Below are 15,069 nucleotides of genomic sequence, written 5' to 3'. Positions count from 1 at the left end.
AATTATAATTAAGTTTCAGTTACTAAGACGAATGTGTTCATATATTCAACCTACTTAGTTCAAAGATTCAAAATTTGAACTCAAGTTCCCAACCTAAACCCAAACTTGAAATCTGCATATAATCATAGATATACTTTAGGATGTAGAAAATTCAAACTACTTAGTTTGTAGCTTCCATGTTTCCCATAGAAGTTCCAAACTTTAAACTGCATGCGGCATACATGCTCATATTACAAGAAAAAAATGATTGAAGTTCCTAACTTAAATTAGAACTTCAAATATGCATACAAGCAAAATGGAATACGCAATTTTTCCGCTAATCCAGAATCCTAACGGCAACACCAAATGCCCATATTATTCAAAGTTAGAGACCCTGGCCTCACCAATGCAATTCATAATCATGAAATAAACATAATTAAGAAAGTGGATGCCCTAAAATCCTCTTAAAATAGATGAAAAGGCTCAAGAAATGTGTTCAAAGGAGTAACTTCTTTCCACTCAATATCCTGGACCAAAACTTCAACGGGACTATGTTCCAAGGAGTAACTTCCACACAATAAATGTGTTCAGTGGAGTTTTTTAGCTGATTCGGCAGAGTTATTACAAACGTGTCTTCTCATGTGTATTGCAAACATGTCTTCTTAGGTTTATTAATTTGATCAATTAATGCTATGGTCTGGACACAATAACATAAGGGCTTGATTTGGTGGGTGAAGCACGTAAGTGCTACGGCGTCTGTTAAGATGATGCTAAAGTTTATTAATTTCATTCAAACTATGCTATGCACATGATAGTATCACATCCAATTTGTGTATGATGGTACAATGAAATGTGAGGATATTGGATCAATTTTCAACACTCCTTATCCTGAGTCATATAGGAACCAAACAGTTTTAATCATGAGGCACTGCTCTTGTTTCATGGATATAGACAAGTTAAATATGTTCTCGGCTATTCATACTAAACTTTTTTAGTTCATTATACCTCAACCTAGCATTAAATATATGTTGCTTTATTACATCCTTCGATATAACATATGGATGTTATTCCAGGTATAAGCAAAAACATTTATAATGCAAGGCAAACATGCTAATATATACGTTATGGTGAAAAAACTCATACATTTCTAATATTTGTCACTACAATAAATTTCTAGTGCTAAAGTGACACTATGTTTTGTTGTATAAAAGTTTGTTACTATGGTTTGTTCAATAAAATCTTTTCTATAATGGATATCACCATAGATCTAACCAAACTAAGATCACATTACTCGACCAATTAATATATGGCCCTTTATTATGCCATCGTGCGTTTGTATGCATCATTATTTAAAATATCCTTAAATATCTATGACGCTTAGTGAAGTTTTTTAGAGATTACAAATTTAGCAAATAGCCAAACAGATGTTTTTGCATCACAAAATGACCAAGTGCATGCGTTGCTAAATAGATAACTCTAGAGTGCATGTAGGGTCCACTATTCCAGTTTTGCTTGTTAGTGTGCTTGTTTTTTGGTGAAAGTTCCCCTTCTCATTCTTGCAAGTAAGTGGTTAGCCATTGCCACATTGATGTTCAGTATGTTGTAACATGCATGTGTGTTTGTAATACGAAGTTTATGAATTGCATTGTTGTCTATTTGATTTTCACATATTTTTTTCTCTACAAAACTTTGTAGACATTCCAAATACACATTCAATTTAGGCTCTCTCCAAATTGCTTGAAACAAATCCTATCTTTATTTTATATTCAAGTACTTATTTCAAAAACCACATATAATGAATATATAACCTTTTCTTTTATTTGATACAAACGTATTGTGGCCCAGAATAAATAAGGTGCCCTGGTTGACACCAAGGAAGGCGTTCTCTTTTGTTCAATGTGGCAATGAGGAGTCCTCGAGCACTAGAAGTCACATAATCAGACTTTGTGCTATATGTTGTAGTGTTCCTGATACCATGTTTTGCTGGGGTGGCCTATCCTAAACCTAGACTTGAGCAGCACATCTCAACGACCTGACCAGAAATTTGTGGGTTCAAGCTAGCTTGTCGAAGCTTGGACATTTTCAAGCCCCTACTGAAATTTGATGGGTTCCCATAAGTGCACCGAGCTCGTTTTTTGCCTTTCATTCCTTGTTACGTTCTCGAAGTCTTTATATTTTATCAAAGTAATGAAAATTGCAAGAAAACTGATTCGGAAGAAATAAAGGCCCAAGAATGGTCAACACTAAACTTCAAGATGGGCCGATTTAAGCCCAAGAAGCCCAAGCCTCTTGAACTAGGCCCAGTGTTTCTACGCAAACATGTGTACATAGATTGTTTGAAAATATGTTGGAGGAAAAATGGGAGATCCTCTGTAGCGCTTATGGCACTGGTTGACACACTAGCGATAACAACATGCTCATTTTGGGCCAGCAAGTTTATTGCTCATGCTCGGCCGCTTCATCTGCTATTGTACACTGGCCCACCTCTTTTTTTCTTGTTCTTATAAAGAAACACCTCCTCATTTAAAAGAAACAAGCTATCGAATTTTTAATAGATTTAAAAAATTATATGAAATATAAATTCTTCACAAATTGAAAACAAAAAATAAAAAGCTATGATTTTTAAAAATCATGAATTTCAAAAAGTTCAAACAATTTTTTTTTAAACAAAATTTGGTAAATTTTGCAAATTTTAAAAAACATGACTTTGAAAAAACACATGATTTTTTAAAAGTTCATAGATTTGAAATTTGTTTGTAATTTTCAAAATTGTTCATGAGTTTAGAAAAAACACAAATTTATAAAAGTTGTTTGCATTTTTCAAAAAGGTTATGAATTTGATTTTTTATGAAATTTGAAATGAAAAAATAAAGATAAGAAAAAAGAAAAAACCAACGAGTAGCTTCCCAAAGCCGCAAAAAGTTGTAGTATATATGGGCCGGTCCCTTACCTAACATATCGTATGATGAGGTGTGCGGTAACTAGCGAGTTATGAGTTAATTAGGATCTGGGAGGAAACATACATGGTCGCCCAAAGCACTACAAATCAGATCCACCAAAAAATGTTCCACCCTACAAGCGGGCTCCCCTGAGCTCGTTGCCTACTATATATATATATTGTCGGTGTAGTGAGGACAACAAGTGACTAGAGGCTTTTAAAAATAACTTGGGAAAAATATATTAGTGGGTGTATGGCCTTATGGCAAAAGTCGCCATACATGAATGAACTTAACACTTCGATGTTTATTTGAAAAGGTTATGTCGCCTCCGGCTTAGTCCTATGTTATCCTCGGTGGCGCCTCCAAATTCCTTCCCTCAATGTAGATCCGAGTGAAATGCCTCTCCTTGGACTTGACCCTGTAGCTTCCCGAACACGCCTTGGAGCTCTAGTTTCCTACTATTGAGTTTACTCAAGTGAGTGTGAAGTTTAAACATGCTCATGTGGAAGGTTTTTTTTACAGGTTAGGGGCTATCTGGTGGAGCATATGTGATCAAATCCGCTACAAAATTAAACTTAACTGCTACTTCTTTTGCCCACTAATGAATTCAGCTAGTTGGATAGGAGGTTCAGATGATTCTCTAGTTTGGGATTTACCGGGTTATGAAGAAGTTGGGCTGAATGTCAGCAAGTTAAAAATGGTCTCTCATATTTATGCTAAACTTTTTTAGTCCATTATAACTCAGCTTACAAATTTATGTTGGGTTTATTGATACATCCCTCGATATACTATATTGTATTATATTTCCGACATAAGTAGCAATATTAATAGTGACACTATGTTTTGTTGTAAAAGAATGTTGTGTTGCAAATTTTCCATGCATTTCTAATATTTTTCATTACAATAAGTTTCTACTCCTATAGTGACACTATGTTTTGTTGTAAAAGAATGTTACTCTTGGTTATTGAAGATTTTTTTTCTATGGAGTATTTTACCATAGGTCTAAGAAAACAAAGATCATATTACTCCAGAAATTAAGGTATGCCCCTTTAATATGCTATAGTGTGTACATATGCATCATTCTGCATAATATCGTTAAATAACTATAACACTTGGTATAATGTTTTAAAGGTTTACAAATCTAGCAAATAACCCGGCAAAGATTTGTGGATCAAAAAGCTATCAAGTCATATGTAAAAAAATAGATAACTCTAAAGTGTATCAAGATCCCCTCTCCCACTTTCGGTTGTTGGTGGTGCTTGTTTCTTAGTGAAATTTTCCTTTCTTATTCTTGCGGGGTGAATTGGTAGCCATTACCACATTCACGCTATGTAGTTTTAACATGTATTTAGAATGCAAAGTTCTATAAATTTTATTGTTGTCCATTGATTTTCACATTGTTTCTCTACACAAAACTATTGTCATCCACCTAAACTTTGTAACAATTTCAAGGACACGTGCAATTGGCCTCTCTCCAACTTGCTCGAAACCATTCATGTTCTTTATTTTGTATTAATGAACTAATTTCAAAAACAATATATAGCACCAAAAAATATGAATGTACAAACCATAATAGCTTTTCGATACATATCTATTGTGGCCCAATAAAAAAGGTGCCTAGGTTATCACTGAGAAAGGTGTTATCTTACACAATTGATATAATACATCGCTCCTCGCAAGTGTTTATGTATCAATCACCTAAAAAGGGATCTAAGTGGGTCGATCCAGTAGGGTACTCTAGTTTTGGGAAGCTTGCATCAGTCTTGGAAGCTTCTCGCCGCCACCCCCCCCCCCCCTATTTATGTTGCCCGATTTTCTTGTTTTTTCTTTGGTTTTAAAGTTTCTGTTTTCCAATTCGATTTTCCTTTTTTTGATTTTTCTTCCTTTTTGCCCCCCCCCCCCAAAGTTCATTGAATTTTAAAACACATTCATCAATTTTTAGAAAAAAGTTCCCAAAAATTGAAAAAGGTTCACTTCCGAAAAGGTTCACGTTAGAAAAAGCTTTCAAATTTGAAAACCCACAACTTTGTGAAAATTACACGAATTTGATAAAAGCAAAAAAATAAAAAAGTTAAAACAAAATGAAATTGAAAAAAATAAATGAAAAAGTAAAGGAAAACTAGAAAACCCGCAAAACCCGTATTGGGAAGAAAATAGAAGAAAAAGGCGCACAGAAAAAAAAAGTAAAAACATGGAAGGTTGGAAGGTTTACCCTAATGGGCTGGCCCACTTAGAAACTGTGTACACAGGGGTGTGCGCCTATACCATTTACCATTGAAGTGGTGCAAAAGGCGCTAAATAGGGCTCGGGAACAACAATACATAGCCGTTCCCGTTATATTTTGCTCAAGGTGGCGATGAGGAGTCTTCGAACGTTGCAGGTCACCACACCAGACTTTGTTTTATTTGTGTTGATGCACTTGTTGAAGCTTGGGCGTTTTCAAGCCTGTAGTGGAACTCAATGGGTTTCCATAAGTGCATCAAACCGTTTTTCACCATTAATTCCTTGGTCATTTCTCATACTTTGTATTTCCGTTATCAAAGTAATGAAAAGGGTGAGATACTTTTTTTTGAGACAAAAAGGGTGAGATACCTTATCCGGAAAAGGGGTTAAAGGCCGAACAACCATGTTCAGCAGTAAACTAAAGATTGGCCGTTCTGAGCCCACGATGCCCAAGCCTACTTGAACCCATCGAACCAGGCCCAGCGTTTCTGGCCGAACGACGTATGTCCCCCAAAATGTTTGTGAATACGCTTGAGGAAAAATACCTGGCCGCCCAAAGCACCGCAAACCTTATCCACCCAAAAAAATTGTTCCACCCTACAAGCGGCTCCCCTCAGCTCGCCCCAGCGACAAACTCACTGGCTACCTAGCAACCTAGCAGCAATGGCGTCGTCGTTGCTGAAGCCACACTCCCACTGCTCCGCTCTGCCGTCCGGGAGAAGCAGCGGCCTAAATGGCGGCAGCTGCCCCGCGACGGTGCACCTAGTGCAGAGGCCAGCCGGGAGGAGGGGCGACGCGCTGAAGGCGAGGGCGTTCCCGCTGGACGTGGTGCCGCTGATGGTGACGATGGTGGAGCACGTCGACAACCAGAGGGACTGGGTGGTCACCAAGTCCATATGGCATCTCAGCGACACGGCCATCAAGAGCTTCTGTGAGACTTCTGTTTGTGCTTCTTGCACGGATGCAACTTCAGTTATGTCTGAAACTTACGTCGTTTTTGTTCATCTTTTTGTTCGGGTAGACACGTTCTACGCCATGTTCACGGTCTGGGGCGTCTGCTTCTTCGCGTCCATGAAGGCAAGCACGTCAATCCCCACCAGTGATCTCCAGAGTTGTTGAAATTAATCATCTTCTTAGATCGTGTTCGTGACGCGGCACTTGTTGTATGAATTGACAGGATCCATTCTACGACAGCGAGTATTACAGGGGGCAAGGGGGTGATGGCACCGTGCACTGGTACTACGACCGGGTATGCATGCAGCCTCTTCCCTCTATTTTGCCATTCAGTTGAAAGAACATTCAGGCAAATCGAACGGTCGACACAAAATTAATCTACTGTTGTGCTGAAGAAATGTGTGGCTATGTTGCAATGCTGAATTTAATTTGCAGCAAGAGGACATCGAGGCGACGGCGAGGGGGGATCTGCTGAGGGAGGAGCTGCTTGAGGAGATCGAGCAGAGGGTCGGAGGGCTGAGGGAGCTCGAGGACGCGGGAATGGAGGGGGAGCTTGAGGAAGCCAAGTAACCGTGAGACCCAAGCGTATATATGCATGGATTGGCAAAACAGCTTGCCTTCCTCCGCTGAAGTTGAGTGAAAAGCTTGGACTCTTCAGTCTTCAGTGTAGTACCGTAGAAACTACACAAGTACACATAGCAAGATCTTGTGGCAAATTGTGCAATATACATTTGTAGTACAAAGCAAGATATACATTCTCCACTAGAATTGGAGGCACGCCATTCCTTGCTATGCCAATCGAAATCACAGATTGATCAACACCAATATTCGTGCAACACGCGGTCAGACTTATTTACATGCTTGCAATTGGAGGGCCTCTTTGGCTTGACAATCTCAATTGACAGGACTTATATGCACTCCGGAAGATTGGAATATGTTGCGGAAGTCATCCGATATTCATATGAAATGGAACAATCCATAATCTTCTTGGAGATAATACGAGCTACCTCTTGCGGAAAAAAATGTCTTGCCTAAACCTTCTATGTCATTAAATTCTTGTAAAATGCTCGTGGAGCATTTGTAAATCCAATTCTTAAATTCTTGTGTGTTTGTTTCCCTTGGGACTCAACATGCCATGACATTAAAATATTGCACATGCCTATTTTTAGGGTCCAAAAAGGTGCATAGGGACTAGATTTTACATTAAATTGTTCTGTTTCGGTTTAGTCAAACATATTTGAAACAATGGAGAGGTAATAACACCAGCGGTGCCTAAACTTGCCATTGATGTTCACTTTGGTGCCTAAACTTGAAAAATACACCGAACTGGTTTTATAACTTGACGGTATGGTTCAAATACGGTTCAAATACGTATGTATTGTTGACTAGACATGCCAGCTGGCACGGGAAAGAGTGCGTGTAAATGACCATTGGTCCCACATGTCAATGCACAACCAAAATAAATAAAAATGAAGCACAGCTGAGATTTGAACCGGCGACTTGTGGGCTGCGAAGGACCTGCTCAAACCACATGACCAGGGGAAGTAAGTTGAATATAAGGCATCGCTTACCTTTATCTAGCGAACTAGTAGACTGCAATCAGTGCGACCAATTTTCCACATGCTAGTTATTTTTCGTTTTTTAGAAAAATATTCAAACTATAGTCACAATATTAAATAAATAGTTAAGGGCCCCTCAAATTTTTGAAATATTCACAAAATTAAAATAATACAAACTAATTAATTAGATGGTTTCATAATATTTGTAAGGTTTCACACATGTAATAAAATAATTTTGAAATTTTTAAAAATTATACATTTTTGAAATGTTGATCAATTTTCAAAATATTCATGTTTTAAAAACATATCATGTGGTCCTTTTTAAAATATTAGTTATTTTTCCTTTTGTATGTGACCCTTCGACGTGTGAGTTTCTATTTCGCTTTTATTAGTTCTAAAACTTCTGCAAATTATTGTAATGGTAATAAAAATAAATCTAGAATCTAATAAAACTAACATGTGGAAAATGGGTGCACTAACTGCAGCACATTTAACCACGGATGTATCGGATATATAAAACTTTGTAGTGCGTAAAAGACAACAAAATTACATGGGCGAATTGGTTGGTGCATGTCCTTCGTGGCTCACAGGTCGTTGGTTTGAATCTCAGCTTTACAATTTTTTAGTTTATTTCAACTATGCACTGACAGGTGAGACCCGATGGTTATTGAGACGCACACTCGGCAGTATGTCCCTGCACTGCAAGTGGGCCCTGCGCCATGCTTGCATGTCTAGTCAGCAATACATACATATCTAGACGTGATTCAAACCGTATTTAAACCATACTGCCAAGTTATAGAACCAGTTCGGTGTATTTTTCAAGTTTAGGCACCAAAGCGAACATCGATGGCAAGTTTAGGCACCACTAGTGTTATTACCTCAACAATGGATCCAAATCTAACAACTCTTATGCCACCAATAATTATCAACGCCTCCCTCCCTATCATAATGTTCCACCTCCCTTGCGAGGTTTGTTGGTTGCACCATACACCATCACGTTTCACTCCTCTGCTATCATCCATTCTTGTTGTCACCACTCTTCTTCAATTTATATTGCGGCTACAATACCGTGTTCTTCACAAGTGTATGTTACGCTCCCATCAATTCAAGCGGAGAGTGATCATTGAAAGAATTCTTGCAGAATTCCGGGGCCACAAAGTTCTTTGCGGAAGTCCATAGAAAGGTTTTGTTATCACCCCACCATGGTTGTCGTTTTACTTTAACCTCATTCATGGTGTCAGGTATAAGAGGTTTCAACATTGCTTATGCCCTTGAGGCATTGACGACATGTGTTCACATGGACAAACAAGCAGCTCGACCACTCGACGCATCTAGGATAGGGTTTTGGTCTCGAGTGAGTGGGAGTTGCAGTTCATGATTTGCTCACTCTCGTGTCGAGCTTCATCTTGGTTTTGATAAATCATCGCTGTTGTTGGACTCTAGGGAGGCATCCTAGCATAAGAACCATTGTTTCTTATGTGAGGAACAATGGCCTGTGCAAACGAGCTTCGATCATCATGTTGCGACCCGATCAACTTGTGGCAACATTGGTGAAAGGGTCGTATGGTCGACTAGAGGGGGTGTGTCGGATTTCGGGTTCCGGCAGACCCTTTAGATTCGAACACTGCGTGCGCGCGGAGATTTCGCCCTCTGCCTACCTGCACCTCACCGCCTCACTATCATCTAAGCAATCAAAGGAACAACACGAGAGACACAGAGTTTATACTGGTTCAGGCCACCATTGTGGTGTAATACCCTACTCCAGTGTGTGGTGTGGTGGATTGTCTCTTGGGCTGATGATGAACAATACAAGGAAGAACAGCCTCGCGAGGGTCTGTTCTTGGCTGGTGCGATGAACTACTAGGGGGAGTTCAGTCGCTCTCTCGATCGATCGGTCCATTGTGATTCGATCCCTCCTCTTACCTTGTGGTGGCTAGTCCTATTTATAGGCAAAGGCCTTGGGCCTCTTCCCAAATATTGAGCGGGAAGGGCGCCAAGAATTGGCCATTTTGAAGGGGAACATCTAGTACACTTATCCTGACTAAAGTTGGTCCTCGCCTGCCAAAGGCTCTGGTGGTGACGCCGGCTTGGGCTCCACGATGACCTCCATCCTGTCGTTCTGCTGGTCTTGGTCTTGTTGCACCGAAATGGATGCCTTTGTTTGATGCTCTCGCCTGCGCTTGCTTCCTTTGCACCAAAGAGGAAAGAAGGACACTGCGCGGGTTGGCGCCCGCCTGGCGCCCTTGGTCGTCATGGCTTGCGTCATGGGCACCTCGTGAGGTACCCCGCCTTGATCTCTCCGCCTCCTCGCGAGCCAGCCTGACGAGGCCGTGCCTGAGGAAGCCTCCTGTCGTCCACCCCGCGAGGCTTGGCCCCTCGCGAGGGTCTTGAGCTCGTGCTGATGAAGATGGGCCATGCTGGGCCGCCCCTTGAGCCACACCGCAGGCCGCAGGCAGGCAAGTCTGGGGACCCCCGTTTCCAGAACGCCGACAGTAGCCCCCGGGCCCAAGGCGCGCCCGGACTTGGCTGAGCAAAGAAGCGAAGGGGCAAGTGCGAAGCGTCGCGGGCCCTAACAGCCTGCGGCCTCGGGCGCCGCGTGGCGGTTGATTGGACGTGGGCGGCTCCGCTCCCCCACGACACCTCGGCAACTGCACGAACTGACAAGTCTCTGCATGCAAAAACTGGTCATGATTACTTGCGATCGTGGAAGTCGACGGTTGGCCTCCCCTGGCTATAAGTACGGAACGGCGCGAGCCATTCCAGTTCATCTTCCTCTGCTACTTCTCCTCTTCTTCATCTTCGCCACTGCTCCGCCTTGCCGCAATGGCTCCGATACGCCGGTTCTCCGCAGAAGAGAAGGGAAAGGCCCCCCGAGAGGGCCCCGACCCGCTTCCGCCAAAGAAGCGGTTGGTCCTTTGCCGCAGAGATGAGGGCGTGCGGCAGGAGGTGTCGAGGCCTTGGTGTGAGCGGCCGCCGCCAGGGTTTCCGCTGCCCTTGTACGCCCACCTTGAGGGCCCTGCAGGAGCTGATGCCGAGCGCCATGGACGCCGCCGCCGTCGGCGCCGGCGGGTCACGGCGGTGCGCGTTGTCCCTCCTGGAGTTCACGCTGAGGGCTCCTCCCGAGAGTTTGTTCTCCACGCCGCCATGCCTCCTCGATCTTGGATTCGCTTTCCTCCTTTCTTCGCCTTTGAGATTCCGTCAAGGGGGCCTTTCAGGCTCTGGCTGCAGCACGCCGATTGCCAGACTCCTGCGACCGATGCGGATGTCGAGGTCGTCGCTCCAGGTAAGGTCTTCATGACCCGGGGCTGGGGCGAGATCGCCCGGGTTTGCAGGACGAGGGGCGCCCTCGTGATCCACCTGGAGTTTGACGGTGCTTCCATGATGCTCTTCAAGGTCTTCGACGAAGATGGGCGTCGGCTGGAGTGTTGTCCCGGAGGCAGCGGCAGAAGCCCCGGAGCGGCAAGGACCAGGCCTGCCGTCGCACGTTCTTCCAGTAGCTCCTCAAGCGGTGAGGGCACCGGAGGATCCAGCGACTCCGCCGAGCTCTTCGCGACTCCGAAGACGAGCGATGACAGCTACGAGTCCCCGAGCCTGTGCCGCTCCCGGAGCAGGACGGGCTCGTTAGGCCGCCGCCGTCTCTGATCTGGATGGGGTTGGCGCCGGTGCCTGGCGGCCCACTGTTGATGATGGCGTCTGCCGCGACGGTTCATGTAGTTAGGACTCCTTAGGATACGCGTATTTTGTCCCTGCGAGGAGCCAAGAATACACCCCGTGGGGGCTTGTAAGGTGTCTGTAGCTCCGTTTGTCAATATGATCCTTATCGTGAAGCAGTGCGAGATGCTTATTCCGTCTTAGCTTAGTTTCTTCCTTTCGGACCTCACGAGGGCTTGGCGCTCTGCGCCGACAGGTCCCGATCCCAAGGCGGCTTCAGCCGTCGCTGGTATGCCAGGTCGCGATGCCGTGGTCAAGGCCAGGAGGTGAGCGGCCCGGGGTCCAGTAAGAGCCCCTGAGTCGTGATGCTCAGGAGGTCCCCTTTAGCGCTCAAGCAGCTATCGTTCGGTGAGAAAGGAATGTGACGTTGCTAACACGAGATTGCATTGGATGCAGTGACGATGCAGCGATAGCTAGTATTTCCGGAGAGTGACTTATCTCGAGAGTCAGGAAACGCTTCCTGGTGCGGCGCTAGGTCCGTGCCTTGGCCGGCGAGGGGTTGCCTGGCGAGGTCTCCGCGTGCCTCTTTCCTCTCGCCTCTGCTCCCCTTTCTGCTCTACGTCCTCAAGTCCCGGCCCTCGAGCGGGTCTCAGCCATCGCTGGTTTGCCAGGTCTCGATGCCATGGATAAAGCCAGAGGGTGAAGGCTGGAGAGTCGATAGGAGCCCTGAGTCGTGATGCTTACGTACCCCCCCTTTAACGTGCAAGCGGTTCGCGCGGACGAGAGTGAAGAGGACGCCGTGAGGGCCTCGCCTGGCACTTCTCCTTGGGGGGATCCTGCAGACCCACCACAAAAAGAGCAAAAGTCCGCTATGACAAGCGGCGGTCAGCCGTTAGTTGCTTTGGAGAGGCGACGAGGCACTAAAGGCCTGACGAGGTGTATCGGGGCACCCGTGAGCCAGCAAGGGACTCACGGGGCCCTACCCCAAGGCGGGTTGCGCCTGGCACTGGGCCTTAACTTGTGATGTGTTCCTGCAAATTTGGCCAGATGCCGATGCTCTACGTCCTCGGGTCCCGGCCCTCGAGCTAGTCTCAGCCGTCGCTGGTTTGCCGGGGTGCGATGCCGTGGACAAAGCCAGAGGGTGAGGGATGGAGAGCCAGTAGGAGCCCTGAGTCGCGATGCTCAGGTACCCCCCCTTTAACGCGCAAGCTTGGTTAGATGTCGACACTCTACGTCCTCGGGTCCCGGCCCTCGAGCTAGTCTCAGCTGTCGCTGGTTTGCCGGGGCGCGATGACGTGGACAAAGCCAGAGGGTGAGGGCTGGAGAGCCGGTAGGAGCCCTGAGTCGCGATGCTCAGGTACCCCCCCCCTTAACGTGCAAGTTGCCGACATCAAGGAAGAAGAGGTGCCACGGACAGGCACCAAAATAAACGCAAGAGGGGTACACGCCGCTGGTCTGACCCGAGCGACTTGGGGATGATGCAGCCTGAGGGGCGCCCCCAACAAAGTAAGCTAAGAACACGAGAAAAAGGGATACACGCCATAGGGACGGACCCACGCGGCCTGGGAATGATGCAGCCCTGAGGGAGTTCCCAGCTGGAAACGAAACTTGAAAGATGTCACCTGATAGTGTTGATGATGAAGGGGTGTTGAAGTAGCAGACGTAGCGGGTTGCGGGAGCCAATCTTCATGAGCCCCCAGGCCCAGGAGCCTCGGGAGGCTCCGGAGGCGCTAGTGGCTCCTCGCGAACCATCTCCATCTCCGCCAGGACTGCAGAACGCCTGGCCTCCTGAGCCTCCAGGATGCTCCTCATGAGGCGCTGGTGCACCACAGCCACGTTCGGCAAGCCGTAGGGCATGCGAACGTAGCTGTGGGGTGGGCCTCCCTAGCGCCCCACACGTGAGGGCCAGAAGCGCTCCTGAGAGGCGACTCGGTTGAGCCCTGGGATGTCGATGCAGACGTGCAGCCCGCCATCTTCACCTGGATGGGGAGCTGCAGCGGGTAAGCGGTGGCTGCCACTCATGACTCTTGACTCCTGTAACTCCTATGTGATCTGACTGACAAACTCCTGAGGGTTTGGCCCTCCTTGCTTTGCTCCTTCCTGAGGGAAACGTGTTCTGAAACACGCCTCCAAGTGGTACCCAAGCGCCTCCCTCATGACCTTAGCAAGGTCGATGGCCCACTGGCCCTCCAGGTGGGAGCCCCCGAGCCCTGCTTGAGGAGGGCGCCGGGAGCACCTCCCTATGCGACAGAAGGAGGTACCCCCTGAGCAGGCGCAGACCCTGAGGGGCCTGCCTCCTAAGGGGTCGGGCCTGGCGATGTCTTCTTCTTCTTGGGGGCAGTCTCAGGGAGCCTCCCGCTCCCGCGATCTGGGTCTTCAAGTGATGCGGCCTGAAAAGCTCGTTCCAGGGAGCACACCGCGTCTCTTTCTTCACAAGGCACCGTGATGACTCCACTGCTTCCTGGCATCTTGAGGACGTTGTAGCCGTGATGAGTCACGGCCATGAACTTGGCGAGAGCTAGGTAGCCGAGGATGGCGTTGTATGACAGGCGAATGTGGGCGACATCGAAGTCGATGAGCTCGGTGCGGTACTTGTTGCGCGCCCCGAAGGTGACAGGGAGGTGGACCTGCCCAATTGGAACTGTGGAGCAGTCGGTGACTCCGGAGAAAGGCTTGGTTGGCTGAAGCTGATCGTAAGGCACTTGGAGATTGTTGAACGTCTCTACGGATAGGACGTTGAGCCCTGCCCCACCATCGATGAGGGTCCTGGTGGCTTGCACGTTGCTGATGACTGGGGAGCAAAGCATTGGGAGGACTCCGACTGTGGCCGCGCACTTGAGCTGATCCGCTGAGCTGAACGTGATGGCGCATGCCGACCACCTGAGGGGGCGCGTGGCTTCAAGCTTAGGGAGGACTGCATTCACTTCGCGGGCGAACTGCTTGAAGATGCGTTGAGAGGCTGGGGCTTGAGCTCCGCCCAGGATGCAGGCGATCGCGTGCGGCTCCTGGAAGCCCCCAGCCCCCTCGTCCTGATGATGGTCCTCATTTCTCCTTGGCTGCGGCGGTAGTGGAGGGAGGCCTGCGTTTCCTTGCGGGCGATCCTCACGAGGCCGATCCCTCCAGTCTCCCTCGCGAGGCTGATCCCGCCAGCGATCCTCGCGAGGTCGGTCGCGCCACCCTTGGCGAGGGCCGCGGTCTTCCCAGCGTCCTGCGTTCCTTCCTCCTCCTCGGCCATAGCCACGATCGTTGTGGTCAGGGCGTCGGCCGACCCTTCCTTCTCACACGGCTCAGAGCTCTTGGCATTCGTTGGTGTTGTGGGTGTGGAGGTCGTGGTACACACAGTACTGGCTGCCCTTGAAAGACTCGGGCTGATCTCTGCCCCGCTTGGTGTCTGGTTCTGCCGCGAGCACAGCAGCCCCCTTGCGCTTCATGTCCTTGGCCTTGGATTTCTTCTCTTCTGGGTCGGCGGCTGGCAGCTCGAGGAGGGAAAGGCGCCCTTCCTCAGCCCTGGCGCACTTGGTTGCCAAGTTGAACAGCTCCAAGGAAGTGCACAGATCTTCATGCATCGCCAGCTCCTCCTTCATCTTGATGTCGCGCACGCCGTCGGAGAAGGCTAAGATGATGGCCTCCTCGGTCACCTTGGGAATCTTGAGACGTGCGTTGTTGAAGCGCTGGATGTACTTCTGCAGGGTCTCCCCTGGTTGCTGCTTGATGCGGCGCATGTCGCTCACGGCAGGTGGCCGGTCGCGAGTACCTTGGAAGTT

General features: G+C 47.2%; 1 protein-coding gene across 1 annotated transcript; it reads left to right on the top strand.

The window, feature by feature from the left end:
* Positions 1–5,693: 5,693 nt before the first annotated feature.
* LOC123138243 (photosynthetic NDH subunit of subcomplex B 4, chloroplastic) lies at positions 5,694–6,951 on the top strand. The gene is made up of 4 exons (XM_044558173.1): positions 5,694–6,072; positions 6,163–6,218; positions 6,319–6,390; positions 6,531–6,951. Exons 1-4 carry the CDS (start codon positions 5,805–5,807, stop codon positions 6,663–6,665), a joined length of 531 nt encoding a protein of 176 aa, XP_044414108.1. The 5' UTR covers positions 5,694–5,804; the 3' UTR covers positions 6,666–6,951.
* Positions 6,952–15,069: the final 8,118 nt, after the last annotated feature.

This window comes from Triticum aestivum, chromosome 6B (genome assembly GCF_018294505.1).
Source record: "Triticum aestivum cultivar Chinese Spring chromosome 6B, IWGSC CS RefSeq v2.1, whole genome shotgun sequence".
In the NCBI taxonomy this organism is placed as follows: domain Eukaryota; kingdom Viridiplantae; phylum Streptophyta; class Magnoliopsida; order Poales; family Poaceae; genus Triticum; species Triticum aestivum.
The sequence above is the reverse complement of the archived record's forward strand: the minus strand, read 5'-3'. Positions and strand labels throughout refer to the sequence as shown.